Source organism: Ochotona curzoniae, unplaced genomic scaffold, assembly GCF_017591425.1.
Source record: "Ochotona curzoniae isolate NIBS_2020 unplaced genomic scaffold, NIBS_Ocur_1.0 scaffold_4506, whole genome shotgun sequence".
Classification (NCBI taxonomy): Eukaryota; Metazoa; Chordata; class Mammalia; order Lagomorpha; family Ochotonidae; genus Ochotona; species Ochotona curzoniae.
In genome coordinates this window covers 67,415,094-67,441,495 of record NW_024467119.1, presented here as the reverse complement: position 1 = coordinate 67,441,495, position 26,402 = coordinate 67,415,094, and the positions used below count along the sequence as shown (strand labels likewise).

Genomic DNA, 26,402 nt, shown 5'->3' with positions numbered 1-26,402 from the left:
GTCTGGGCAAGAGGTGAGCTCCAGGTTGAGTATCATTAGCATAAGTGTTGTGCACAGGCTTGACGCGTTTGTTCTTAGCACCACCATTTGTTAGGAGGAACTGGAGTTTATACTTTTGCTTATGTTTGCTCTTGTCAGCTTAAGTGTCATGTGTACACATTCTTTTAGCTGTCAATATTTATGCTGTAGAGGGGTTTGAAAGATTATGTAAATTTGTTTATTTAAAAAAAATCTCTGTTTAACCATACTAGGTACTTTCATGGTAAAGATTGAATGTCCTTTAGAAAGCTTTGCTTGGCAGTGTGTTGGAGGCGCTGTTGGTGTGTGGCCGCTCCCCGAGCCAGCTGTGTGCTGCTGCCTGCGTTTCTGGAGAGCTTTATCATAAGGGCACAGGCTTGAGTAGATGACCCCTGCATTGTGAAAGTTCTAAGACTGGAAGAAAAATAGTGAGAAGTATTAATGGAAAGTTAAGTCATCTCTTGGATTTGTTGCTAATTATACCTTAAGAGTGTATGTGTCTTTAAAGGTTATTATGTAATTGGATGACTGATTTATTTTAGCCAATCTTTGATAATATGTGTAAGTGCCAAATTGGAACCTGAGGCTGTTATTATATGTTGAATAAACCTATGGTAGTTATTTAATAACTTAGTATTTAATAATTTAGGCTAATTTTAATATTATGTACATATAACAAATGTTTGGCATTGTTACTTTCCTAATATTTATGTGAGAGTATTGTGTGTACAGTATGCATTTTCTGGGAGATTTATAGCTTCAAATACCCTGTCTTATTTTTATGTCCAATTTTCCTTAATTTGTTCCCTTCCTTTTCTTTTTTAATTTGAAAAACAGGGTCACCAGAAAATTTTGCTCTACAGTGGGGTTGTTAAATGAAGAAGGGAAGATTTTTATGGATTCTTAGTTTAAATATTTTCATTGACAAAATAAACTTTGTCTATTTTGTTAAAGTTTATTGTGAAATTTGAAATAGAAAATTGTTTGTGCCCAGATACATTATGGATTTCAGAATTTTTTGGGATCTTGGAATATTTGAATAACCTTAACAATTGAGCATGCTGGGTTTTGGATTTTCTTTCTTTTTCTTTTTTTTTTTGCGGGGGGGCGGAGAATGATGCCATCATATACTTCATGAGCACGTGATGAATTCTACTAGAGAATAGAGATTATTTGGAAGCAGCCATACTGAAATAAAAACATTAGGATTTTGGATTTTCTTCCTATTAATCTGGAAGAGAAAAATCCTGAAATTGTGGGGGGGGGGGGATGTACTAGAATGAAAAGGTAAAGCATGATATAGGAATTCTGATGGCTCCAAGACCCTTTATGTCTTATAATGAGATAATCCAACAGGTTGGATGTAGAATGAGCTAGGAAAATGCAGCTTTTCTTTTTTTCAAACTTGGAAAGTCAGATATACAAAGACAAGGGGAGACAGAAAGATCCTCCTTCTGCTGGCTCACTCCCCAAGTGGCGGCTGGAGCTGAGCCGATCCGGAGCCAGGAGCTTCCTCTGGGTCTCCCACAGGGGTGCAGGGTCCCAAGCCTTTGGGCCATCCTCGACTGCCTTCCCAGACCACACACAGGGAGCTGGATGGGAAGTGGAGCTGCCGGGATTAGAACTAGCACCCATATGGCATCCCAGCGTGTACAAGGCGAGGACTTCAGCCACTGAGCCATTGAGCTGGGCTCACAGCTGTGTTTTTTTTTTTTTTTAAACCAAGTATTCAGAAGATGTGCAAAACTGTAAAAAACCAAAACTACTTACTATTTAGTAATTTTTAAAAAGATGATTTATTTGAATGGTGGAGTGGGTAGGGGGAAGATAGCTTCTATCTACTGAGGTACTTTCCAGGTGGCAACAATGCCTGGGGGTAGGTCAAGGCAAAGCTGTGCCACCAGAGACTTATTACAGTTGTCAGGTGTGGTGAAGAAGCCCAAGCACTGGGACCATCATCATCTTTAAAACTATATTTTTTATTGGAAAGGTAGATCAGATTTATGGAGCAGAGGAGTAACAGAAATATCTTCCATCTACTGGTTCACTCCCTAAATGGCTTCAAAAGCCAGAGCTAAGCCAGTAGGAGCCAGGAGCTGCTTCCGGGTCTTCTATGCAGGTGCAGGGTCCCAAGGCTTTGGGCTGTCCTTGACTGCTTTCCCAGGCCACAAGCAGGGCGCTGGATGGGAAGTGGAGCAGCTAGGACATGAACTTGCACCCGTATTAGATCCCAGTGCTTGCAAGGTGAGTATTTAGCTGTTGGGGCAACTTCTTCTGCTTTCCCAGGCACATTACTGGGTCAGAAGTGGATCAACCGGACAGGAACCAACCACCTTATGGATTATGGGTGTCACAGGCAGTAGCTTAGTTGTGACAACTCCTGCCCCCCCCTTTTGCTGTTGTAGAACGTTCTTACAAAATTTGTGATTACTAGTGATTTATTTAAATGAAATGATATCTTACAATTTTCTCTGTTTTCAAATATAATTGGTATAAACAAAATTTAATGGAACTCTGATAACTGTCAGGGAATTCTCTGACCATTACAGGATTATTTAGATCTATCTTGTTGATGCAGTACAAACTAGCGACATGTGGCTCTTGAGGATTTGAAACGTGACTGAGAAACTAAATTTTAAGTTTTAGTTGGTCACAATTTAAACTTTAAAACTGAAGCAGTGGACAACTTCTTTATGTTGACTTCAACATGATTACATATCGAAATCACAATATATGCTGGGACAAATAAAAGATGAATTTCACTTCTATGGTTTTAAAATGTGACTACTGGAAAATTTTAAATTATGTTTGTTTATATGTTTATCTATCAGTTTCACACTTTATAACACAACTGTATTGATTAGGAGAAGGTCACTGGATGGAGAGTTCCAGATTTTTAACTTCTTCTCTTTGCATTACATTAGGCAGTGTTCCTTACCCCCCTGACACTGTTACAGCCTCTGGGCATTAGAGGATAAGCCGAACTAAATCAGCTGCAGCGGCTGAGTGTAACTTTGTACTATTTGTGGTGTTGCTGGTAGAGGAGTCCCGCTGTCATCCAGTGAGGAGTCTTCAAATTTTTTTCCTTTGCTCTCATATTGCTACTAAATTTTATTTTTGACTTGTGAACATAGTTAGGAACCGGATCCACTGCCAGCATTCTCTTATGCAAAGCTGAGAGGTATGCCTCTTGTCAGACTTAATTACCCAGTTTGGTATTTTGTAACAGCTGTTGAGTGAGTCTGGAATGGTCTACCATACAAACAGGGGATGATTAGAAAGATGGAAATGGAATATGTTTTTTACCAATAGTAAATGAGGACATAAGCAGGTTTGACTTTTGGCTGTGTGATTAAAGTAGCTTTTGAAATTTTATTTGATGCACTTTTTTTTTTTTTTGTCAAGGATTGCCCAACTATTAGTAGTAACCCTAAAGTATGTCAGACTACTTTGCAGCTTCATTGTTAGCATGAGTTGGTTATTTTTCCCTTCCTATAAAATTTATGTAAGTCTAGAAAGAGACCAGTAAATCAGGTTTTAAGTAAAAGTTAAGACATTTTATTTTTATTTCTTGGTTGCAGTTTACTTATTTGCATGGGTAACATTTAAATTCATGCTATCCTTAACAATGGTGCAAAATTTTTCTCTGGTCTTTACTTAGTCCCAACTTTGGATCTCCATCCTCTCTTGCAATGACCATCAGGGTTGCTCCAGAGGCCCCTCCCCACCCCCCCAAAAAAAAAATTATAATAGATTGACAGAGAACAGCAAGGAAAGCTTAGAACCAGACAGAAAATGGTCAGCGTGGACTTATACCTTACTAGGCAGGACACAAAGATTAGTTACTCCTCTCTAAGATATTGAAGATTTCTTTGCACACCCCTCCTAAAACTGTCCTGTACCTCAACTGTTGACATATGCCTTGTTAGAGTTATAAGCCAATTTAGACTATCCTAAAATCTGCCAGGTTCAGCAAAATTATGCTTCAATACTATAAACTGTTAAATACTAAAATGAAAATAGACACGAGACAGCTATAGCCATTCTAAGGTGTATAGAAGCCAGTTGTATATAAACTAAAGTTGAAATGTCAGTGAAGTAGTCACAGGATGTGGTTAAGAACTTGCATTTTTTAACATTGGTTACTCAATACCATGTCACAAAATTCCATAATTGTAAATTGCTGTTGATGTTATTTTGTGGCTTTTAATTGATCGGGATGATATTCTGCCAGCTCTGCCTTCAGACCAGAGATGGTCTCCCCAAGAAACCATTTATTTATTTGGACATGAATTTATTTGGACAATAAGAAGCTGGACTCTGTGCTTGGTATATGCTTGCAATGAAAGAATCTTGAGTGAATGTGAATTGTGCTACTGCAACAAGGTGGAGGAATCCACCATGGGGGGGGGGTTGGGTATCTCAGAGCCTATCAAACTGTGTCCCATAATGCAATGTAATTAATGAAAAAAAAAAGGTGCAAAATTTAAAATTTTATTTAAATCATTAGCCTGAAGAAAAAAGGAATTGAAAAGTTCGACAATTGTAGAAATCTGGAGGTTTTTTGTGAATAGATACTTTTACAATATCTATCATTAGAGGTTATATGCTGACTCTGATCAGCAGTAGTTAAAAAGTGGTGGTGTTGGGCCCAGCATGGTGGCTGAGTGGCTAAAGTCTTCCCTTTGAACGTACTCAGATCCCGTATGGGTGCCGGTTCTAATCCTGGCAGCTCCACTTCCCATCCAGCTCCCTGCTTGCGGCCTGGGAAAGCAGTGGAGGATGGCCCAAAGCCTTGGGACCCTGCACCCACACAGGAGACCCGGAAGAAGTTCTTGGCTACTGGCTTTGGGCCGTTGCCCTCACTTGGGGAGTGAATCATTGGACAGAAGATCTTCCTCTCTGTCTCTCCTCCTCTCTGTATATTTGACTTTGTAATGAAAACAAAATCTTTTTTAAAAAAAGGAGGTGTTTACAAAGTGTGTGAAGTATTCTTAGACACTTCACATTTAGTACATTATTGTAAATTGATCTGAGAATAGGCTTTTAGATTGTTACATGTGCGTAGTGTTATTTGAGTTAGTGAATAAAAGTAACAAGAAGTAAAATTGGTACTAAACATCAAAAAAGGGAAGAAAGTGGTGCTTTCCTTCACAAACTAGTGGCTTGCAGAGTAACTTTATTTTACACTTCTACTTTCGTGGAAATTTACAGTTTTTATGCTTTCTGAATTATATACTAGTATAGGCTTCATGAGGGCACAGAACGTACTCTCATTTGTGTCTCAGGGCCTGGAAACACTCAGATCCCATGAGTTGATGGTATGTAGAGTTTTAGATCATTTGGTTGAAAACTCATAATTTATGAATACTTTATAGTCTCATCCTAAATTTAAAGCATGAGTAAATTTTACTAAGTTTTTGTGCATTCCATTCTGTAAGTATCTACTTCTGGGGAGCAGGGATTGCTTCCTGGCCTTGACTAAGGTCATATGTAGTATCTGTTATCAGTTTAGTATCTACTTCTGCAGTAGCATATGTTGAATTTGGGAGGAATGACAGGCTGAGGTCAGAAACATGAGCAAGAAAATATACTTTTATAAACTTGATCTGAAGTCATTGTTTACAAATTTACCTAAGAATTTAGGGCACATAATATGTAACTGTCAGACAAATTCCATTTTGTTGACATTTTGAAACTTGATAAAAATTTTTTGTTATTAGATTCTGAATACTTGGAGTTCTGATTTTAATACGGTAGCGATTCTAGGGTGTGCCTTAATACAATTACATAAGGAGTTAGTTTATCCAGGGTGGTGTTATTAATAGCACTGAAGACAACAGCTAAATTACTACTGCATCAGACAGGCTCTAAAAAAGAATGATTACTGGAATAAACTTTTAAAACCTGAGAATTGGTTTTCCAAGTTAGTTGTTAGCAAGTGTATTGTAGAGAGGTCCTTTGAAAAAAAATTTTGAGAATGATAGTATGTTTTATTCTTAATACTTCTTTTTTTTGTAGAATGTATTTTTAAATTGTTATTATTTTTCTTGACCTAGTTTTATAGTTTCTTAAAGTTGAACTAGAAGGACTGATTGAATTCTTTGGTTCGGTGAAGCCGCAGATAAGAGTAAGCCAGGTCACCTAAAGATAGATTTACTGAGAGGTTTGGCTGCCTCTCTGGAACCATTTAGCTTTGAGCAGATTTCCATAAATGGAAAGAGCAACTGGAGAGACCCAGTACCTTGGTTGAGAGTGTGGATGATGTGCAACAGGTGGTAAAACAGTCCCTGGATTTGAAAAATAAATGCTCTCCAAATGTCTGATGGTTAGTCTGGGGCTTTAGCATTTGGCAATTTTTGAAATAGATGGATTCCCTGCGCCGCGCCCCCCCCCCCCCGCCCTTGCCCACCCCCCACCCCAGTTAAAAGTTTACTGGAAACAGTTGAAAAAGATTGATATCTTTCATAAGAATTTGTAATATTTTGTGAAGTGTGTGTAAACGTTTAGTATGCAACTCGAGAAAAATATATCCCCTTAGAAGCATCTATGTTCATTTGTCCGAACCTGTTACCAGATAAACAGGCCAGTATTTTTAAGTCAGAATGTGAAGTTTGTTTGTTAAGACAGTAACATTGTTCATGAATTGCCAGCTTTCCTGTAAGCTCAGTGGATTGTCCTACATGTTTACTATGTGCTGTATTAGGAACCACATCGAGCTTAAAGATGAGTTAAGATAGCCCCCTGACTTCAGGAAGCTTTTAATCTCAAAGGAGCAATAAATTATCACCATTTACTGAGTTCTTTCTTATATGCCAGACACTGTGCTTTTTAATGGGAATGACTTCTCTTAATTCTTGCAGTTGTTTGAGGTAAATAATATTCCTGTACTGTCAAAGAGAAAAACCTGGGTTTCAGAGTGCTTGTGTTCTCGTCTCTGTTATCAAAGAAGTGGTAGAGACTGGAAGAAAGCTCAGTTCAGTGCTGTACACGTCAGTGTTTCACAAGTAACCAGATCAGCAAAGCATACAGAAAGTTCAGTGGGTGGTAGAATTAGGAAAACTTTCATGGGGAAAAACATTTTCTTAGGTTAAAACTAAGCGAAGTCCAGGAAGGCTCCCCTGAGCAAGGTTAGTGTGAAAAAAGTCTCTGGTGTTCTGGCACGAGGCTGAGGCTCGTTTTCAGGCCCGCCTGAGAGTGTTTATCGGGGTATCTGAAAGAAGCAAACCATTTCATTGTGTATGCTGAGACACAGGGTGAGTCTGACATTCTGCTAGGTTATTCTTGGCTTTAAATGAGGCAATAATATAGCAAAATATGTGTTTGACCTTATAGGATTGATAATCTATAACCATCTTCTCTCTGCCTGGCCCTGGTGCTGTCCCCCACCCCAATTAGTTTTGGCCTAAAGTTGACACAGAGTACAAATTTCAAGGGTCTTTGTTTTCCTTTGAGTAAGATCCAGAAACTTATTATTAATCCCTAATCAGCCTCATTTAATTAGTGTTTTGCAAAGGGTAGGCATTAATCTTTGTTTTTTGATTTAATCTGTAGATTTACAGATTAGTGCTTGGAACTTAATGTGTGTTTATTTCTTCAGTGGTGATATGTTTTGAGTTTAGTTATGTGTCTGATGTATTTCTAATGGAGAGTTTGTTTTTCCCCCCAGTGGAAGCATCAGTTCATAGCAGCAATGCACACTGTACGGATAAGACCATTGAAGCTGCTGAAGCCCTGCTTCATATGGAATCTCCTACCTGCTTGAGAGATTCAAGAAGTCCCGGTAGGTGCACTCTTTGTTTTTAGATTAGATCACGTTTCTTCACATATCTAGAATGAAATTATTTGTTGTTGTCTTTTAAAAGATGAATTTATTTAAGAGAGAGAGAGAGAGACAGAGGTCTCCTCTCTTCTGGTTTCTTTACTCCCCAGAGACTGTGACAGCCAGGGCTAAAACAGGCTGAAGCCTGGAACTTCGTTGAGGTTCCACCATGGGTTGCAGCGGGCATCATCCTTTGGACCATCTGCTGCTGTTGTTACCAGGCCATTAGCTGGATGGGAAGTGAAAAGCTGGAACTCTTGACCTGTGCTCATATGAATGCTCAAGTCACAGGCATTGGCTTGAGTTGCTATGCCCAAACGTCTGCCTCTGGTTTTTTGGTTTTATTTGTTTTGGTTTTATTTTAGATGCAAGTGATATAGAAAATGTCCACTATAGATAGGTAGCTGTCTATTAAATAGGTGTTAATGCTCCTTTTCCTGTTTCCTTAAGTCTGGGTAAACGATAAGCTTTTATAATCCTTAAGAAGTGGCAGTTGAGGAGTTCCCTTCTGGGACTACTCTGAATACTTTATTAAATGATAGGGATTTCAGGCCAGTGCAGTGGCTCAAATGGCTAGTCCAATCCTTCTTGCCTTTGTAGTATAAAATAAATAAATCCTTTTTTTTTTTTTAAAGATAGTTGTGGGCCTGGCTCCCTGGCTAAAGTCCTCGCCCTATATGTGCCAGGATGCCATATGGGACACTGGTTCATATCTTTGGGCGGGCAGGGGGCACTTGCCATCCAGCTCCCTGCTTCCCAAAGGCTTGGGATTCTACCCATATGGGAGGCTCAGAAGAGTCTCCTGGCTCCTGACTTCGGATAGGCAGTTCTAGTTGTTGCAGTCACTTGGGTAGTGAATCAGCAGATGGAAGATCTTCCTTTCTGTCTCTCCTCCTTTGTATATCGGACTTTCCAGTGAAAACAAAATATTTAAATTTAAAAAGAAAATTAAAAAAAATTATTCTTATTTGAAAAGCAGATTTTTATAAAGAGAAAGAGACAGAAAGGACTTCAATACACTGCTTCATTCCCCAAATGGCTGCAGTAGACAGAGCTGGGCTGATTTGAAGTTGGGAGCTTCCTCCCAACATTCCACGTGGGTGTAGGGGCCCAAGTCCTTGGGTCTGACGGTTTTCCTCTGTTTTCCTAGACCATAAACAGCTGGATTGGAAGTGGAGCAGCCAGGATATGAACTGGTGCCCATATGGGATGCGGGAGCTTGTGGGCAGAGATGATTAATTTGTTATACAACCATGCTGGGCCCCCCACTACTGCTTAATTGTTAAGAAAATTTATTAATCTGTTCAAAGGACAGAATGAGATGGGGAGAGATGGAGAAAAAAGATCTTTCATCCTCTGGTTTACTCTTTTTTTTTAAGATATGTTTTATTTTATTAGAAAGTCAGATACACAAAGAGGAAGATCTCCTGTCTGATGATTCACTGCTAAAGTGGCTACCATGGCTGGAACTGAGCCAAGCTGGAGCTGGGAGCCTCTTCAGGGCCTCCCACATGGGTGCAGGGTCCCAAGGCTTTTGGGCTCTACTGTTTTCCCAGGCCGCAAGCAGGGAGCTGGATGGGAAGTGGGGCTGCCGGGATAAGAACCGGTCCATATAGAATCCTGGTGCATACAAGGTGAGGACTTTAGCTGCTAGGCTACTGCTCCGGGCCCTGGTTTACTGTTGAAATGGCTGCTACAGAGAGGTCTGGGCCAGGCCAGAGCCAGGAGCCAGAAACTTCATTTTGAGTATCTGACCTGGTGGGCAGGGACTCAAATACTCAAGCCATCTTTACTGCCTTCCCAGGTACATTAACAGGAGGCTAGATCGGAAGTGGTTTAGGAGAATCAGTGCTGTGATATGTTATGGGGGCATCACAGATAGCTTAATGTTCCAGGGCAGAGGTCCCTGAGCAGAATTATCATATGCAGTAGAATGACAGATAGCAGTATATATGTACTGTTTCAACCATTCCCCCCCTTCAAACATCAGAACTGGTATAACATTTTGAGTACTGAAAGAAAGTGTTTATTGGTCTGTAGAAACAGGCTTAAACTAAAGTTAGTTTTCTTAAACTAAAGGTACACTTAAGCTTTTTACTGAATATATTTGTAAATATTTTTAAATGTACAAATTTTGTGTATATACTACCTCAAGAATAATGATATAAGGAAATTACTAAATAATCCACTCCTATATTACTATTTTCCAGTGTTTTCTCAAATGTCAAAATGGTTCACAAAGTTTCTCTGTAATGAGCTTAAAAGTGTCTAACAGTAAGAAGGGTTGATGATTACTCAGAATTTTCACCTTGCCTAGAGATTACATTGTTGATTTTCTTAACATTTATTTCCTTGCATACTTAGATCATGAACATCCAATTAACTCCTTTAGGATTTATGCTTTTATATTGCTTTTGATTAATTAGTAAATGTCTTCTGAATATTGCACTGTCCACATAAGGAGTAAAAATAGGGGTGGGAAGTTTTAATTTTTCAACTTTTTTTTATAGTGGAAGTGTTTGTCCCTCCTTGTGTATCAACTCCAGAATTTATCCATGCTGCCATGAGGCCTGATGTCATTACAGAAACTGTAGTGGAGGTGTCAACTGAAGATTCTGAACCGATGGATACCTCTCCTATTCCTACGTCACCAGATAGCCATGAACCAATGAAAAAGAAAAAAGGTAAAGTACATCAATTTCTGAGAAAGAAGAAAATAATAATTTGTATATGCTGTAGACTTCAGATTAATGTTATCTCAACTAGGTATTCTCAGTTTAGCAAACTGAGATTTCAATTTTTTGTTTTAACATTTGCACTAATATTAAGTGGAAGTAACATTTAAGGTATGTTGCGTGTATGAAATTTTTGAACAGGCGTTGGACACTAAAGGAAAATCAGAGTTTGCTTGTGTATTTGTCTTTTCTTTATTTTTCCTTTCTTTTAGCAATTGAACCTTGTAAAAATTTTTGTTTTATTTATTTGAAAAGCAGAACCAGAGAAGAAGAGAAAGAGGTCTTTGAATAGCTGGTTCACTTCCCAGTGGCTACATTGACTGTGGCTTGGTTAGGTTGAAGCCAGGCGTTTCATCCAGGTCTCTCACCTGGGAACAGTGGCCCAAGGACTTGTGCCATCTTTGTTTTTTATTTTTTTATTTATTTTTTAAGATTTATTAATTTTATTGGAAAGTGAGATTACAGAGAGAAGGAGAGACAAAGATTTTTTCTGCTGGTTCACTCCCCAAGTGGCTGCCATGGCAAGAGCCAAGCCTATCTAGAGCCAGGAGATCCTCTGGATCTCCCACACTGGTGCAGGGTCCCAAGGCTTTGGGCTGTCCTCAACTGCTTTCCCAGGCTACAAGCAGGGATCTGGATGGGAAGTGGAGCTGCCAGGATATAAGCTGGTACCCATATGGGATCCCAGGGAATGCAATGCAAAGATTTAGCCACTAGGCTACTGTGCCAGGCCCTTGTGCTATCTTCTATTGCTTTCCCAAGAGCATTATCAGGGAGCTGAATTGGAAGCAGAGCAGCTGGTGGCTTAGGCCATTACACCAAAATGGTGACACCCCCCTCCCCCAACTTCCCTACCCCCAGCCTTTTTCGTTCTTCTTTTCTTTTTGAATCATTCTTTATTAATTTTTCAGTCTTATTCTCCTTTTTCTGTGATGGGACATTTTTAAAAGCTCAGTAGTGGGCCGTTATTTTAATGTGTACACCATTAGAGTATTGGGTTTGAGCTCCTGAGTCCAGCTTCCTGCATATGTGATTCTGGGAGGCCAGGATGGTGGCTTGAAAAACTGGCTTCCTGCCATTCATGGGTTGAGTTCCCAGCTTTGACTTGGGCCCAGTCTTGGTTGTCACGGCCATTTGGGCAATGAACTATGGAGGGGAGTGCTCTGTCTTTTCTTCTGTCTCCTGTGTCTTCTTTTCTTATGTGTCTTTGTCTTTCAAATAAATGAAAAAGGTTTTTTAAAATGCTGATACTATTGTTTTCCTCATACCCTGCTCTTTAAAATGCTGAGGTTGCCAGTAGACACTTGGAACTGGTATAAAACTGAGCAGTGAGTAAAGAGCATTTCTGCTGTTGGGTGCCTGCCGAAACACCTGCTCAGTTGATCTTAATGGGTAAACATAAGGATGCAACACATCTCAACGTCACACGGAAATGGACAAGTCAGTGAGCCTTTCCTGTTCAAATCAAAGGCAAAGGTTGAAAGAAATGAAATCCTAAAATGAGCACTCAGTTTAATTCTGCTTTATTTTCTATCTCTTTCCTTCGCATTTTAGAGTTGGGGAATAAACAACAGCAGCAGCAACAAAGCGAAAAGCATGTTAGAACAAATGGTATTTGTCAACATGGTATTTTATATTGCTGTAATGTGCACTGCATTGTGCTTATTACTACTTTATGATAGACAATGAAGAAGAATAAGACTTTCTGCCCTTGTATGTTGTGGTAATGAAGTGACATACAAAGTTAGAAAGACATTTTGCTTGGTTTTAGATTTATTCATTTGAAAAGCAGAGTTACAGAGAGGAGAAGTAGATCTTCGATCTGCTGGTTCATTCCCCTAACTGACCATGATGGCAGCTGGGCTGGGCTTGAAGCCACCATCCTGGAACCCCGTGTTTTCCTTGTGGGTGGCAGGAGCCACTTGGACCATCTTCCTCTGCTTCCCCAGGCAGTAACAGGGAGCTAGATCAGAAGCTGAGTGGGTGGTTCTCCAGTTGGAGCTCTTGCAGGCATTCCTGCAGGAATCTTAGGTTTGCAGGCATCAGCTTAACCTGCCACACCACAAAGCAGACCCCTATAGGATTTAAAAAACAAAACAACACAACACAACAAAACCGGGGAGTTAGCCTTTTCATTTCTAGAACCTTATAATGTACATTTGAATCTCCAAGAGAAAATACCATGTACTGTTTTGAAAAGAGTTGGACTTTTACCTCTTTCCTGCATACCCCATTTCTCCCAAGATTTTGGAAATGCTGTTTTACAGAAACAAGAAGCCTTATGGGGCAAACCTCTTTTAAACTGAACTTCTGTGCTTGAATTTAGGAGATGGTGAAACCATTAGTTTTATCGATGATTCATCCATACATGTATTACTTAAATTGGGAAATGAAGCTCTAATATGGAGACCAGTGAATTCTAATTTTTACCAAAGCATGTTTCTTATTTAGAATCACCAAAACAAAATCTTGGAATATATTTGTACATTTTGAAATATAAGTTGGGACACTTTTGCATACCTCTTTTATTTGAAAAAAAAAATTGTTAATTTGAAAGGTAGATTTACAGAGACCGAGGCTCTGTCCAAGGATCACTTCCCAGATGACTGCACTGGCTGGGCTGGGCTGAGACCAAGAGCTTCATCCAGGTTCCCCTGTGGGTAGCCAAGGCCATCTTCTGCTTTCTCAGGTGCATTAGCAGGGAGCTGGACTGGAAGTGGAGCAGCTGGGACTCGGGAGATGCCAGCATGGCACTGAAGGCAGGGGCTTAATGGACTATACCACAATTCTGGCCGTTCATTTAACTCTTTATGTACTTAATCAAAATACTGCTTGCAAGTGCAGGAGAGAATATCAGAAATTCCAGATGCATGATAATGATGATACATTTAATCTAAAAATATACTTGAATGTTCCCAATGAATTTGTTTTTAACAAAAAATAATAGCATTTGTTTTTATTACATTAATGTAAAAAAAACGCTAACAGATCTAAACATGTAAGTCATAGGTTTGTAATGCCTTATTTATCATGAATGTTGAAATTACTGGCTATGCTGTAATCTGAAATTGTGTAAATCTTCCTAATGTGCATTTCGAAGCAACTTTTCATGTACATTGAGTATTTTAGTCCACAGATTACTGTTTGCTCATGACTAGTTGTTATAGACTCTGCTAATCATGCTTCTGTTTTCCTGTTTTTAACATATGGTTCATTATTTTGTTTTTCAGTTGGCCGTAAACCAAAGACCCAGCAATCACCAATTTCAAATGGGTCTCCTGAATTAGGTATCAAGAAGAAACCCAGGGAAGGAAAAGGTAATTTGGGAGGGTCATTTTGGAGGTGAGGTTTGAATTTTCAGGTGACGTTTTTTTTGCACTTGTAAGAAAATGTTTTCTCACTCAGGCCTATGGGAGCATAAGGATAGATTAGTGTCACCAGCTGGGGAGCTTTTTCAATACACTGTGGTACTTCAGAGTTCAGGAGCAAAAGAAATGGAAAGATCAGTGTATTCTGTAGCAAAAAAAAAAATCCTTTTCATAAACATTTTCTTTGTGTGTTTTGCAAACTTTAGTTTGTTACGTTGCTACCCCCACAGGGGCTCTGCAGCTTTAGCCGCAGAAAGCAGAGGAAGGAGAGCATGCAATTCTATTCGAAAAGTGCTGGAGGCACACATTATTTATTTATTCATTCATTCACTTATTTTGTTCTTTCCTTTCTTTTTTTTTTTTAAGATTTGCTTATTTTTTATTGGAAAGGAAGATGTACAGAAAGAAGGAGAAAAGACAGGGAAAAAGATCTTCCATCTGCTGGCTGACTCCCAAAACAGCCACCATGGCTGGAGCTGCGCCAGACCAAACCAGGAGGTTCTAGGTCTCCATGTGAGTGCAGGGTCCCAAGGCTTTGGGCCATCCTCAACTGCTTTTCCAGGCCACAAGAAGGGAGCTAGATGGAAAGTGGGGCTGCTGGGACATGAACCAGCGCCCATATGAGATCCCAGCATGTTCAAGGTAAGGATTTTACCTGCTAGGCCACCGCGCTGGGCCCACTTTATCACATTTTTGCTTTAGAGTTCCTTATGTTGTTATTAAAAGATAAGTGATGGGCCCAGCGCAGCAGCCTAGTGGCTAGAGTCCACGCCTTGAACATACCAAGATCCCATGTGGGTGCTGGTTCTAATCCCAGTAGCCCCGCTTCCATCTAGCTCCCTGCTTGTGGCCTGGGAAAGCAATCAAAGATGGCCTAAAGCCTTGGGACCCTGCACCCGTGTGCGAGACCTGGAAGAGGCTCTTGGCTCCTCGCTTTGGATTGGCGCAGCTCCAGCCATTGTGGCCGTTTGGGGAGTGAGCCATCAGATGGAAGATCTTCCTCTCTCTCCTCCTCACTGTATATCTGATTTTGCAATAAAAATAAATCTTTAAAAAAAAAAGGAAAAAGAAAGTGGTAACAACTCCAACTCTGTTTTTGCTTTATTGGGTAAGATGATTTTGAGTAACATTTTAATAACTGGCTTTAAGTTTCTGATAACCAAAAATTGATATAACTTTCCTGAATAAGTATTTTCAAATTAATATACAATAAATTTTGCACTCAAATTGCAATTTAGTCCATTTTAATAGCTGGCTTGACATAATTTTAATTAAAAGCTAGTTAAGGTCCTGGCGCAGTGACCAGGCAGCTAAAGTCCTCACCTTGAATGCGCCTAGGATCCCTAATGGGCACCAGCCCCATTTCCCATCCAGCTCCCTGCTTGTGGCCTGGGAAAGCAGTTGAGGACAGCCCAAAGCTTTGAGACCCTGCACCCGTGTGAGAGACCTGGAAGAATTTCCTGGCTCCGGATTGGCGCAGCATCGGCCATTGTGCTCACTTGGGGAGTGAACCATCGGATGGAAGATCTTCCTCTCTGTCTCTCCTCCTCTCTGTATATCTGACTTTGCAATAAATAAATAAAATAAATCTCCTCCCAAAAAAAGGTAGTTAAAAATGAAGTCTGTAGTGTTCTTGGATTTGGTATTAAGTTAGGCAAACAAAAAGAAAACTGGTTATTTTGGAGATTTATTTTATTCAGGAACTGATTATTTGGGCATATTTGGAATCCCCTGCTTTTTTCCCTCTATGTATTTGGCCATTTCACATTTCTAAAATACCTTAGGTTTTGTCCTTTATGTTTTAAACTGTATAGTTGTTACATGGTAGTAGCAATTAATAAAAAGTGCCACTTGGGGCCGGCATCCTGTCAAGATGATCTAATCTTCCACCTGCAAGTGCCAGCATCCTGACGGGCGCTAGTTGGTATTCCAGCTACTTCACTTGCCATCCAGCTCCCTGCTGTGTGCTAGGAAAGTAGTAGAGGATGGCCCAAAGCCTTGGGCTTCTTGCACCCACATGGGAGACCTGGAAGAGGCTGCTCCTGGATCTTGGTTTTGGATTGGCTCAGCTCCAACCATTGTGGCCATATGAGTACTCATTCAGCAAATGAAGACCTTTCTGTTTCTCCTCGCTGTGAATCTGCCTTTGCAGTAAAAATAGATCTTTTAAAACTTTTTTAAAAAGATTTATTTTTTATTGGAAAGTTAGATATACAGAGAGGAGGACAGGAATATCTTCCATCCATTGATTCACTCCCCAGTCGGCTGCAACGGTCAGAGCTGAGCCGAAACACAGGAGCCAGGAGCCTCTTCTGGGTCTCCACATGAGTGCAGGGTCCCAAATCTTTGGGCCATCCTCGACTGCTTTGCCAGGCCACAAGCAGGGAGCTAGATGGAATCAGGGCTTCCAGGACATGAACAGGTGCCCATATGGTATCCTGGCATGTTCAAGAAGAGAACTTTATCTGCTAAGGTATCGCGCTAGACCCCTAAGAACTTTTTTTTAATGATAAAGTTAAATATAGAATTATTACTGTTACCATGAGCAGTGTCTCTATACTCGAAGACCTTGTGGTTTAACACTGGTGCAAAGTGATTACCATTTTTACCAATCAAAATTATCATTCATTAATTTTCAGTTATGTGCTACTAAACTCGAAATAGTATGTTGTAATGTGATTGGTTATTAAAGATAAATTTAGGCTCAAAATGCCAGCCATTATTTCTTCATTTGTAAAAGTATATTAATAACTGTTACATACCATACCTAGAAAACTTGCCTTTCTAAATCTTGTTTACCTTAAAAGTTTTAACTTAGGGTTGGGAACTCAGTGAATATTTGAGAAATCTAAGAGGCTGGTTAATTAAACAAATGAGAAAGCATTTAAATCCCTGTTATGTACAAGGCATTGTCGTTGTTGCCAAAAACATCTTCCAAGATCAGATCTCTGGTTACCTTCACTGTATCTGCTCATAGGACCCGATATTCCCCGACAGTGTACCTCGCTACACATTTTGATGGAATTGAAGGTTGTACATGGCTCAGTAATTGTAGCGATGATATAATGAGGTTTCAAAGAATTCCCATTCACTAGTGCATTTCCCAGTGCCTACAGGAGCGAAGGCTGGCTCATGCTGAAGCCAGGATCCAGAAACTCAACCCAAATCTCCCAGTGGCCCATAGGAATGCTAGGGGACTGAAGTATCTGAACTTACCACTTACTGCCTCCTAGGGGGGGCATGTTAGCAGGAAGCTACAGTCAGAGCAGGAATTTGAACTGGGGCGCTTAGATGTATTCACAAGCACTACAAGGGGTTAATCAATAACTGTTCCAAAGGCTTGCCCTCATGAAGACACCAAGAATGAAAACTGATAGAATAGTATTGGCTTGATTTAGAAATTCCTCAGTCTGGGCCAGTGCAATTGGTTAATGGCTAAATCCTCATCTTGCAATCACCCAGATCCCATATGGGTGCCAATTCAAGTCTCAGCTCTGGCTGCTGTGGCCATTTAGAGAGTGAACCAGCAGATGGAATAGTCTTCACTCATTGTCTCTGTAAATCTTCCTGCCTGCCTTCCTGCCTGCTTTCCTTTCTTTTTCTTAACATTTATTTTACTTTTATTGGAAAGGCAGATATATAGAGAGGAGAGACAGAGAGGAAGATCTTCCGTCCGATGTTTCATTCCCCAAGATGCAGCAATGACTGGAGCTGAGCCAATCCGAAGCCAGGATCTTCTTCCTGGTCTCCCGCACGGGTGCAGGGTCCCAAGGCCCTGGGTCGTCCTCAACTGCTTTCCCAGGCCACAAGCAGGGAGCTGGATGGGAAGTAGAGCAGCTAGGATTAGAACCGGGGTCCATATGGGATCCCAGCACGTTCAAGGCGAGGACTTCAGCCGCTGCTCCATCATGCCTGGCTCTAAATCTGCCTTTCTAATAAAGATGAATAAATCTTCTAAAAAAATTCTTGCTCTTAGTTATTCTTCAATGTAGTGTGTAACTTGGATTTGAATTTAAGGATGGGAAAGGCTCAAATGGTAGGAACCTGGCAACACACTTGCAATTTTTTTTTTAAGATTTTAAATTTCTTTTACTTGAAAGAATTAGAGAGAAGGAGAGACAGAAACAGGGAGAGAGAGCATGCATTGACTGGTTCACTCCCCAAACAGTTGTTAAGGACAGAGCTGGGCTGGTCTGAAGCTGGGAGCCAGGAATTTCTTCTGGATGTCTCACATGGATGCAGGGGCCCAAGGACTTAGACCATCCTCTGTTGTTTTCTCAGATTATAAACTGAGAGCTGTTTTGAAAGTGGACAGCTGGGACATGATCCAGCACCACAAGTAGAGGATTAGCTTGCAATGCCACTGTATCATCATATAGTATATGTGTTTTCCCTTTTCCTTCTCAGTTCTCAGTGCTTGTTTCAATTCAGGAAGTTTTATTTTTACAAAAAAGAAATCACTATTTTTCTTAAACACAGAGAAAAAGACAAAGAAGATTTTCCAGACATTGGTTTTCTTTCCCAGTGGCTGTATAGAGACTATGAAGGGCATAGAAGAAAAAATACCCGATCTTGAGATTTATTATTTATTTATTTGAAAGAGTTTGGAGTAGGGGGAGATGCAGACATGTTCTGTCCCCACATGACCAGTACAGCCAGGAGCCAGGAACAGCAGCCAGGTCTCCGGTGTTGGTGGCAGGGGTCCAAATATTCTGGCCATTCTCCTTTCCTAGCACATGAGCAGATGGTTAGATTAGAAGTAGAGCAACTGGGACTCAAGCCGACCCTCGTGTTGGAGGCCAGGAGTAGGCATTGGCTGAACCCATTGGGATATAATGAGAGCCCCAGGAATACCAATTTTTAAAACTAGCAACAGGATTTTTATGTTATAAGGAAGGATATTTTATTTGCTTTTAACTATAATTCTGAAGGATTTTAAATCAGTGTCATTGTTTTTGCTTTGTTTTTAAAGGAAACACAACCTACTTGTGGGAGTTTCTTTTAGATCTACTTCAAGATAAAAATACTTGTCCCCGGTATATTAAATGGACTCAAAGAGAAAAAGGCATCTTCAAGCTCGTGGATTCAAAGGCTGTCTCCAAGCTTTGGGGAAAACATAAGAATAAGCCAGACATGAACTATGAGACTATGGGACGAGCTTTGAGGTAAGAACACAGGTTAATATTCAAACAAAATTGTTACAGTCTTTTCCTATCCAACAAGTTATATTACCTGTTAGCTGTTTTATTTGTTTATTTTTAAAGTTTCATTTATTAGAAAGTTAGTGTGACAGAAAAAAATGGAAGAGATCCTTCATTCACTAGCTCCTTCTTCCGGTGTGACAGCTGGTGTTCAGTGGAGCCAGGCCCTCAGCCTGTCTCCCATGAGGTGGCAGGGGCCCACGTACTCGAGCCAGGAACTGCTTGCATCCCAAGGTGTGAATTAGTAGGAAGCTGGAATTGCAAGGAGACAGGGCTTGAATCCAGGTCCTCTGAAGTGAGATGCAGATGACTCAAGGTTCATCATCTTAATCACCCCGCCACACACCACTTCCAGCTGTTTAAAGGGAAATTTTAAATCCCTTATTATGCCTGGTGCAATAGCCTAGCAGCTAAAGTCGTTTTGCCTTGAATACACCAGGCTCCCATACGGGCACTGGTTCATGTCCCCAGAGCTCCACTTCCCATCCAGCTCCCTGCTTGTGGCCTGGGAAAGCAGTTGAGGACGGCCCCAAGTCTTGAGACCCTGCATCCGCATGGAAGACGGGGGGGGGGGGTGCGGGGAAGATGTGTGGCTCCTGGCTTCCGATTGGCTCAGCTGCGGCTATTGTAGCCACTTGGAAAGTGAATCAACTGATGAAAGGTTTTTTTCTTGTCTTTGCTCCTCTCTGTATATCTGACTTTCCAATAAAAATAAATAACTTTTAAAAAGAAATCACTTATAATTTCAGGTATTCAAGAGGAGCTTCTTTAGTTTGGAAGTAGACGTTAAGAGGAGTTAGTCTAGTTACTGGAAATGTCAACATTGCTGGGAAATCCATCTTTTTTTTTTTTATATTTATTTATTTTTATTACAAAGTCTGATATACAGAGAGGAGGAGAGACAGAGAGGAAGATCTTCCGTCCAATGATTCACTCCCCAAGTGAGCACAATGGCCAGTGCTGTGCTGATTCGAAGCCGGGAACCAGGAACCTCCTTCGGGTCTCCCACATGGGTGCAGGGTCCCAAAGCTTTGGGCTGTCCTCGACTGCTTTCCCAGGCCACAAGCAGGGAGCTGGATGGGAAGTGGAGCTGGTGCCCATATTGGATCCTGGCATATTCAAGGCGAGGACTTGATCTGCTAGGCCATGTCGCCTGGCCTGGGAAATCCATCTTAGCAAAAAAAAAAAAAAAAAAAGTACTTTTTTGGTTACATTTATTTCTTAATACAAATTGTAGGCATTAAAAAAAATTGAACCCAAAGTTAACAGTTTCCCAAGGTAATTTTCCCTTTAGGCCTTTGAATTTGTTATAAATAGATTCATTTTGATATGAAAATATCTCTTAAGTCATATTAGTTTGAGAAACTCCAAAAAGTTTTTTCTTTTGTAAGACTTGCTTATTTTTATTTGAAAGGCAGATTTACAGAGAGAGGAGAGACAGAGATGGAAATGTTCCATCTGCTGGTTCACTTCCCGAATGGCTGCAGTAGCCAGACCTGGTCTGAAGCCAGGATCCTCCAACCCTCCCATGTGGGTGCAGGGGCCCAAGCACTTGAACTATCCCCTGCTTTCTCAAGCACATTAGCAGGGAGCTGGATCAGAAGTGAGCAACTGGGACTTCATTTGATACCCATCTGGAATGCTGGCACCACAGATGGAGGCTTACTATGCCAGGGCATTTGTCCCCCCAAAAGCTTTTACTGAAATGTACAAGATTTCTTCTTAATCAGGGTAAACCTGGTTTCGTGTTTGTTCACAGAGCTTGCACATTTATCTCTTCTAAATGTGACAGTTCTTATATAAAACATCTATTTGCTGAGTTAGAATTTCTACCGATATCTGTAAAATAATCTGAGAATGAATTTATGGTAACTTTGTAGATACCAGGGGTGTAGGACCCAAAGCTCCAGTCATTCATACTTGGTACCTCTACCCCTTTTTGCAGTCCAGGCAGTAAGAGCTTCTTCTTTCTCATCTCTTCCAAAAATAAGTGTTTTTACATTCCACATGAGTTGGGTGTATTTGTTTGTTTATTTTTTTTAATGGGGGAAAAAATTAAGCCGTGCACTTGATTAATTGTTTTGTCCCTGTACAGATACTACTACCAAAGGGGGATTCTTGCCAAGGTTGAAGGACAGAGGCTTGTGTATCAGTTCAAGGATATGCCCAAAAACATAGTGGTCATAGATGATGACAAAAGTGAGCCCTGTAATGAAGACTTAGCGACGGCTGCTGAAGAGAAGTCCTTGGAACGAGTGTCACTGTCTGCAGAAAGTCTTCTGAAAGCTGCAACTTCTGTTCGTGGGGGGAAAAATTCATCTCCTATAAACTGCTCCAGAGCAGAGAAGGGTGTCACTAGAGTTGTGAATATTACTTCCCCTGGTCATGATGCCTCGTCCAGGTCTCCTACCACCAGCACATCTGTGTCTGCCACGGCAGCTCCCAGGTAAGTGAGGCGCACACTCTTTGAGTTACAGTATATTCATCTTTCTAGAAAGGATCCTTGGTAAAACGCTCTAAACTTGTAGTTGTCAAGACTTTAAAAAAACAGCTGGACATTTTTTAATGTATTGTTGAAATAGATCTGTTGACTAGAATTATTTGTGTTCTGTGCTTCTATAGATGGAACTTCAAGTGGGCTTTAGTTTTTATTTTGTTTTTAAAATATATTTTTTCCGTAGCTCTTCAGATTCTAAACTTCAGGGATTGCCAATACTTCAGTGACATTGTGGAGCACTAGTTTTATGCATTGTGGAATTGCACTCATCTTTTTGCATAGGAGACCTATGTTCTAATGAAGAGTTATATATCAACTCCTTTTCTTCTTAATCTACTAGGACAGTTCGTGTGGCAATGCAAGTACCTGTTGTAATGACATCATTGGGTCAGAAGATCTCAACTGTGGCGGTTCAGTCAGTTAATGCAGGTGCACCGCTAATTACCAGCACTAGCCCAACAACAGCAACCTCTCCAAAGGTAGTCATTCAGACAATCCCTACTGTGATGCCAGCCTCTTCCGAAAATGGAGACAAAATCACCATGCAGCCTGCCAAAATCATCACCATCCCAGCTACACAACTTGCACAATGTCAACTGCAGACAAAGTCAAATCTGACTGGGTCAGGAAGCATTAACATTGTTGGAACTCCATTGGCTGTCAGAGCACTTACCCCTGTTTCCCTAGGCCATGGTACACCAGTAATGAGACTATCAGTACCTACTCAGCAGGCCTCTGGCCAGACTCCTCCCCGAGTTATCAGTGCCGTCATAAAAGGACCAGAGGTTAAATCAGAAGCAGTGACAAAAAAGCAAGAACATGATGTGAAGACGTTGCAACTGGTAGAAGAAAAGCCTGCAGATGGAAGTAAGACAGTAACCCACGTAGTAGTGGTCAGTGCGCCTTCAGCTATTGCCCTTCCTGTAACTATGAAAACAGAAGGACTGGTGACATGTGAGAAATAAAATGGCTGCACCATGGACCTAGACTGTTAGTGGGTAGTACTGATGATAAACATTTACAAAGGAGGTCATCAAGAAAAGTCCAAGGAAGACTTTAAAACATTTTTATTGCATATAAGAAAACAATCACACTTACTGGAAGTATATTACATATCCCATGTTTCAGTGGGAAATGAACTAAATGTTGAGATGCTGACAGAAAACTGCCTCTTACAGTAGGAAACAACTGAACCCATCAATAGGAAAAGGATTGAAAGGGACCAAGCAGCTCACTACAATATCAAGTTACACTAAGAGTTGGAACACTAACGTCTGTAAGAGGTTACATGGTTTTCAGTGGGAGGGGTTGGGATGGGTGATCTCATTGTTACATATAGCAATTTTTGATGCATTTTATATGCATACCAGCAATTATCACTGTGCTCGCACAGTACACACTTAACTGGTGCTATGTGAAGACTCTGCTAATATAGGTATTTTAGAATGTGAATTGAAGAATGGATCCAAAAGCTTCAGAAAGAGGATAGCAAAAAAGATCTAGTGCGATTTTTTTTATATATATATAATATATATATATATATATATCATATAGCTTAAGCTGATTTAAAACAAAGGCCTTAGACTAATTTTCGGTTTTCTTTCTTGGAATAAGCTAATGGCTTGTTTGTGTAAAGCTTTTTTTATTAAAAGAAAAATTTAAAAAATCTTGTACCTAGCACAGTATTGTTATAGAATTTACATGTAACATTTTATATGGTAGTTTAAGTCTGTCAGTTTCTTAATTGTGGACAAATTAACAGTTGGCCCTGGCCTTTTGCTGTAACATGCCTGTGTCACTCACTTAGCCCTGGCATCTGTGCAGACATATCAGTTTCAGTTCCTTCACTTGGAAGTTCAGGCTCAGCATGGATTTTTGTCAGGTAGCTCGAAAACCTGGAGCTAGCTAGCTTTTCTTTCTGTCTTTCTCTGTTTCTCCCTCCCTCTCCTTACTTCCTCCCTCTCTTTCCTGCCCCCTTTCCTCTTCTTTCTCTACTTTTCTTTTTCTTTTATTTTTTAGTTGATGTTTAAGAGGGAAAGTACCAGTGTTCAGATTTGAACTATAATAGTTTGTATATTCAACATTTGAAGTATATTCTATTTTGTTGTACTCTTGTTTCAAAGTGTATTCACGTAGGTTTTATGAAATATAGAAACAAAATTTATCTTGTGCTTTGGTCTCTGGTGATATTTTTTATCAGTGTTCAAAAGCCAGCATAGAGACGTTTTATAGTGAAGAAGTAATAACAGTCCTGTTGCTCCTTCCTGTTTTGTGAAGAAATTCTACTTCTGTTTTGTTCCATTATATTATTTGGCAGAGATCTACATGTTGCTGCTTCCTTTCCCATCGTCAGCACAGACTAATGTCCTACCTAGCATGGATTTACTATTAGCACTTGGCTATACTTAAAGAAAGAGCTTAGTTTTTGTAATTAGACTTCTTGAAGGTAAGAAGAATAAAGCACTTTAAACCAATGAGCAAATTGAGTCACCAGCAGAATTGCTACGTAAGTTACCTAATGTCACACAAAGCTAGGCGCTGTCACTGTATCAAGGCTGTCATGCAGCAGAGAAAAGTTGTCTACATTTCAGAAATTTAGATAAAGTTACAACTAATGTTTATGGCCTTTGTCCATTTGTGAATTTGATCAGGATTTCCCAGCAGCTTCTTCTCATGTTTGCCATAAACATGCCTGATGGTAGTTCTTAATAAAAACTCAAAAGCTTGTTTCCTACCCTGTTAGGGAGGTAATCACAAACTCTGTATCTTTCTACAACACGATTAAGTATTTTAGTTTGCAAAATTGACACTGTATGCTTTAGCAGTTAATTGTATTGTCTTCTCTGTTCAGTCATGGCTTCCATAATACTCGCCTAGGGCAAAGATTCTGTTTATACCGTGTCTGGAATCCACCCGAAATGCTGAGCATACAGTACACAGTTCAGATGTGATTTTGGCAGCATTTGCTAGGAATCTAAATCATATTCTATGGAGGACAACAAAAGGCAGTTAATTGACTCTAGCTAAGTAAAGCCAGGCCTACTTGTGTCTTTTTCAAAATAAATTTATTGGAAGTCTAGGTTTGGAATCATACTTGTTGACAGTACATAAGAATGCCTTTAGTTTTTTGTGGGAAATGGAATTGAGATAAACATTCTGATGCAAAAGAATTCTTTTTGAAGATTTATTTATATGGGCCCAGTGCCATGGTTCAATAGGCCAAGTCTCCACCTGTGGTACTGGCATCCCATATGGATATGGCTTCATGTTCCAGCTGCTCTATTTCTGATCCAGATGCCTGCTTGTGGCCTGGGAAAGTAGCAGAGGAAGGCTCAAGTGGACCCTGCTCCCACGCAGGAGACCTGGAGGAGGCTCCTGGCTTCAGATCAGCTCAGCTTTGGCCATTGTGGCACTTGGGGAATAAACCAGTGGATGGAAGAGGTCTGTCTGTATTCCCTTCTCTCTGTAACTCTGCCTTTCAAGTAAAAATAAAATCTCTATTTGAGGGGCAGAGTTAGAAGAAGAGACAAGACATTATCTTTTATCTGCTGGCTTACCCCCCAATGGCCACAAGAGCCAGGATTGGGCCCAGCAAAAGCCACGAGCCTAGAACTGTCTGGGTCTCTCATGGGGTACAAAGGTCCATGTGGGACTTGAAGGGCAAATAGGTCACTAATTCAACAAGATGGCAACTAACAAATCAAGGTCACTGTGGCGAACAAGATGGTGGCCAAGGGCAGAGCCCTGGGCGTGAACCAGGGCGGGGGTCATGTTGTTTTAAGGAAAAACTGATTGGCCAGGGCCAATTCTGATTTCGCTCACCTGCTCCTGGCGTATGGGAGGTGGCTTCCGCAGTGGTGCTGATGACAATAGGCTCCTAGTTGTCCCTTCCTGAAATTCCTGGCCTGAGCCTGTTTGCTGCTCTATATAAGAATTTGTATTTCCCAAACAAACCAGAACAGCTTAGACGGATCCTCTGTTGATCTGTGTGTTTCTCGTGTGCCAGGAAGCTGGATGGTGGGGAACAGGCTCACCCCATTCAGCAGTGGGGTACTAGAGGAATCTATCCGAAAGACACCACAGATCCCAAGAATGCTTCCCTAGGCATGTTATCAGGGAGAAGTGAAATCTGCATTGCAAATGGCAGCTTAACTGGCTGTGCCACAAGGCAAAAGATTTTGGAAACCCATGTACATTAAAGCTGTTTAAAGCATCAAGAATAGTGCTGGTGAAAACTGCATGGATACAAAAATTTGGGGCATGATAAAGCCATTTTCTTCTTTTAATAGTACTCTTGTGTACTTATAGGAGATTTTTAATTTTTTCATTTGCTGATTTTCATTTTGTCTGGAAGACAGAAAAGATGTTTGATGCACCAGTTTGCCCCTCAGATACTCTCAATAGCCAGATCTCAGATCCAGGCAAGGTGCTTGGAACTTGACCCAGATCCCCACTGGGTTGGCAGGACCTAAGCAGCAGAACCAGCATCTGCTGCCTTCTGGGGTGTTCCCTAGCAGGAAGCTGGAGTCAGACGTGGAGTGAGGACTTGATCCAGACATGCTGGAACTCTGCATGGGCACCCTAACTACTGCACCAGTCATACACAGAATGTTTTGTGTCTCTGCTTATTGGATTTTAATCTCAGCTCCTCCAAACTGTAAATGGTTATAACTTTGTAGTGTATCAGGGAAACCACCTAACTATGGCTTGATGTCATGTTTGCATGCCTCACCAGGCCTCTGAACTTGTGATCCAAGCTAT

General features: G+C 40.6%; 1 protein-coding gene across 15 annotated transcripts in view; it reads left to right on the top strand.

The window, feature by feature from the left end:
* Positions 1-23,805, top strand: part of ELF2 (E74 like ETS transcription factor 2) — a 107,579-nt gene extending 83,774 nt beyond the window's left edge. For 9 of the 15 annotated variants that reach the window (XM_040967226.1, XM_040967216.1, XM_040967225.1 and 6 more), the window contains 6 exons: positions 7,688-7,801; positions 10,351-10,524; positions 13,806-13,892; positions 18,916-19,108; positions 21,240-21,590; positions 21,982-23,805. In XM_040967226.1, coding sequence (XP_040823160.1) covers positions 7,762-7,801; positions 10,351-10,524; positions 13,806-13,892; positions 18,916-19,108; positions 21,240-21,590; positions 21,982-22,606 — 1,470 coding nt within the window. In that variant the 5' untranslated portion in view covers positions 7,688-7,761 and the 3' untranslated portion in view covers positions 22,607-23,805. The remainder of the gene's footprint in view (positions 1-7,687; positions 7,802-10,350; positions 10,525-13,805; positions 13,893-18,915; positions 19,109-21,239; positions 21,591-21,981) is intronic. The other 6 variants (XM_040967217.1, XM_040967221.1, XM_040967215.1 and 3 more) reach the window with 4 other exon arrangements.
* Positions 23,806-26,402: the final 2,597 nt, after the last annotated feature.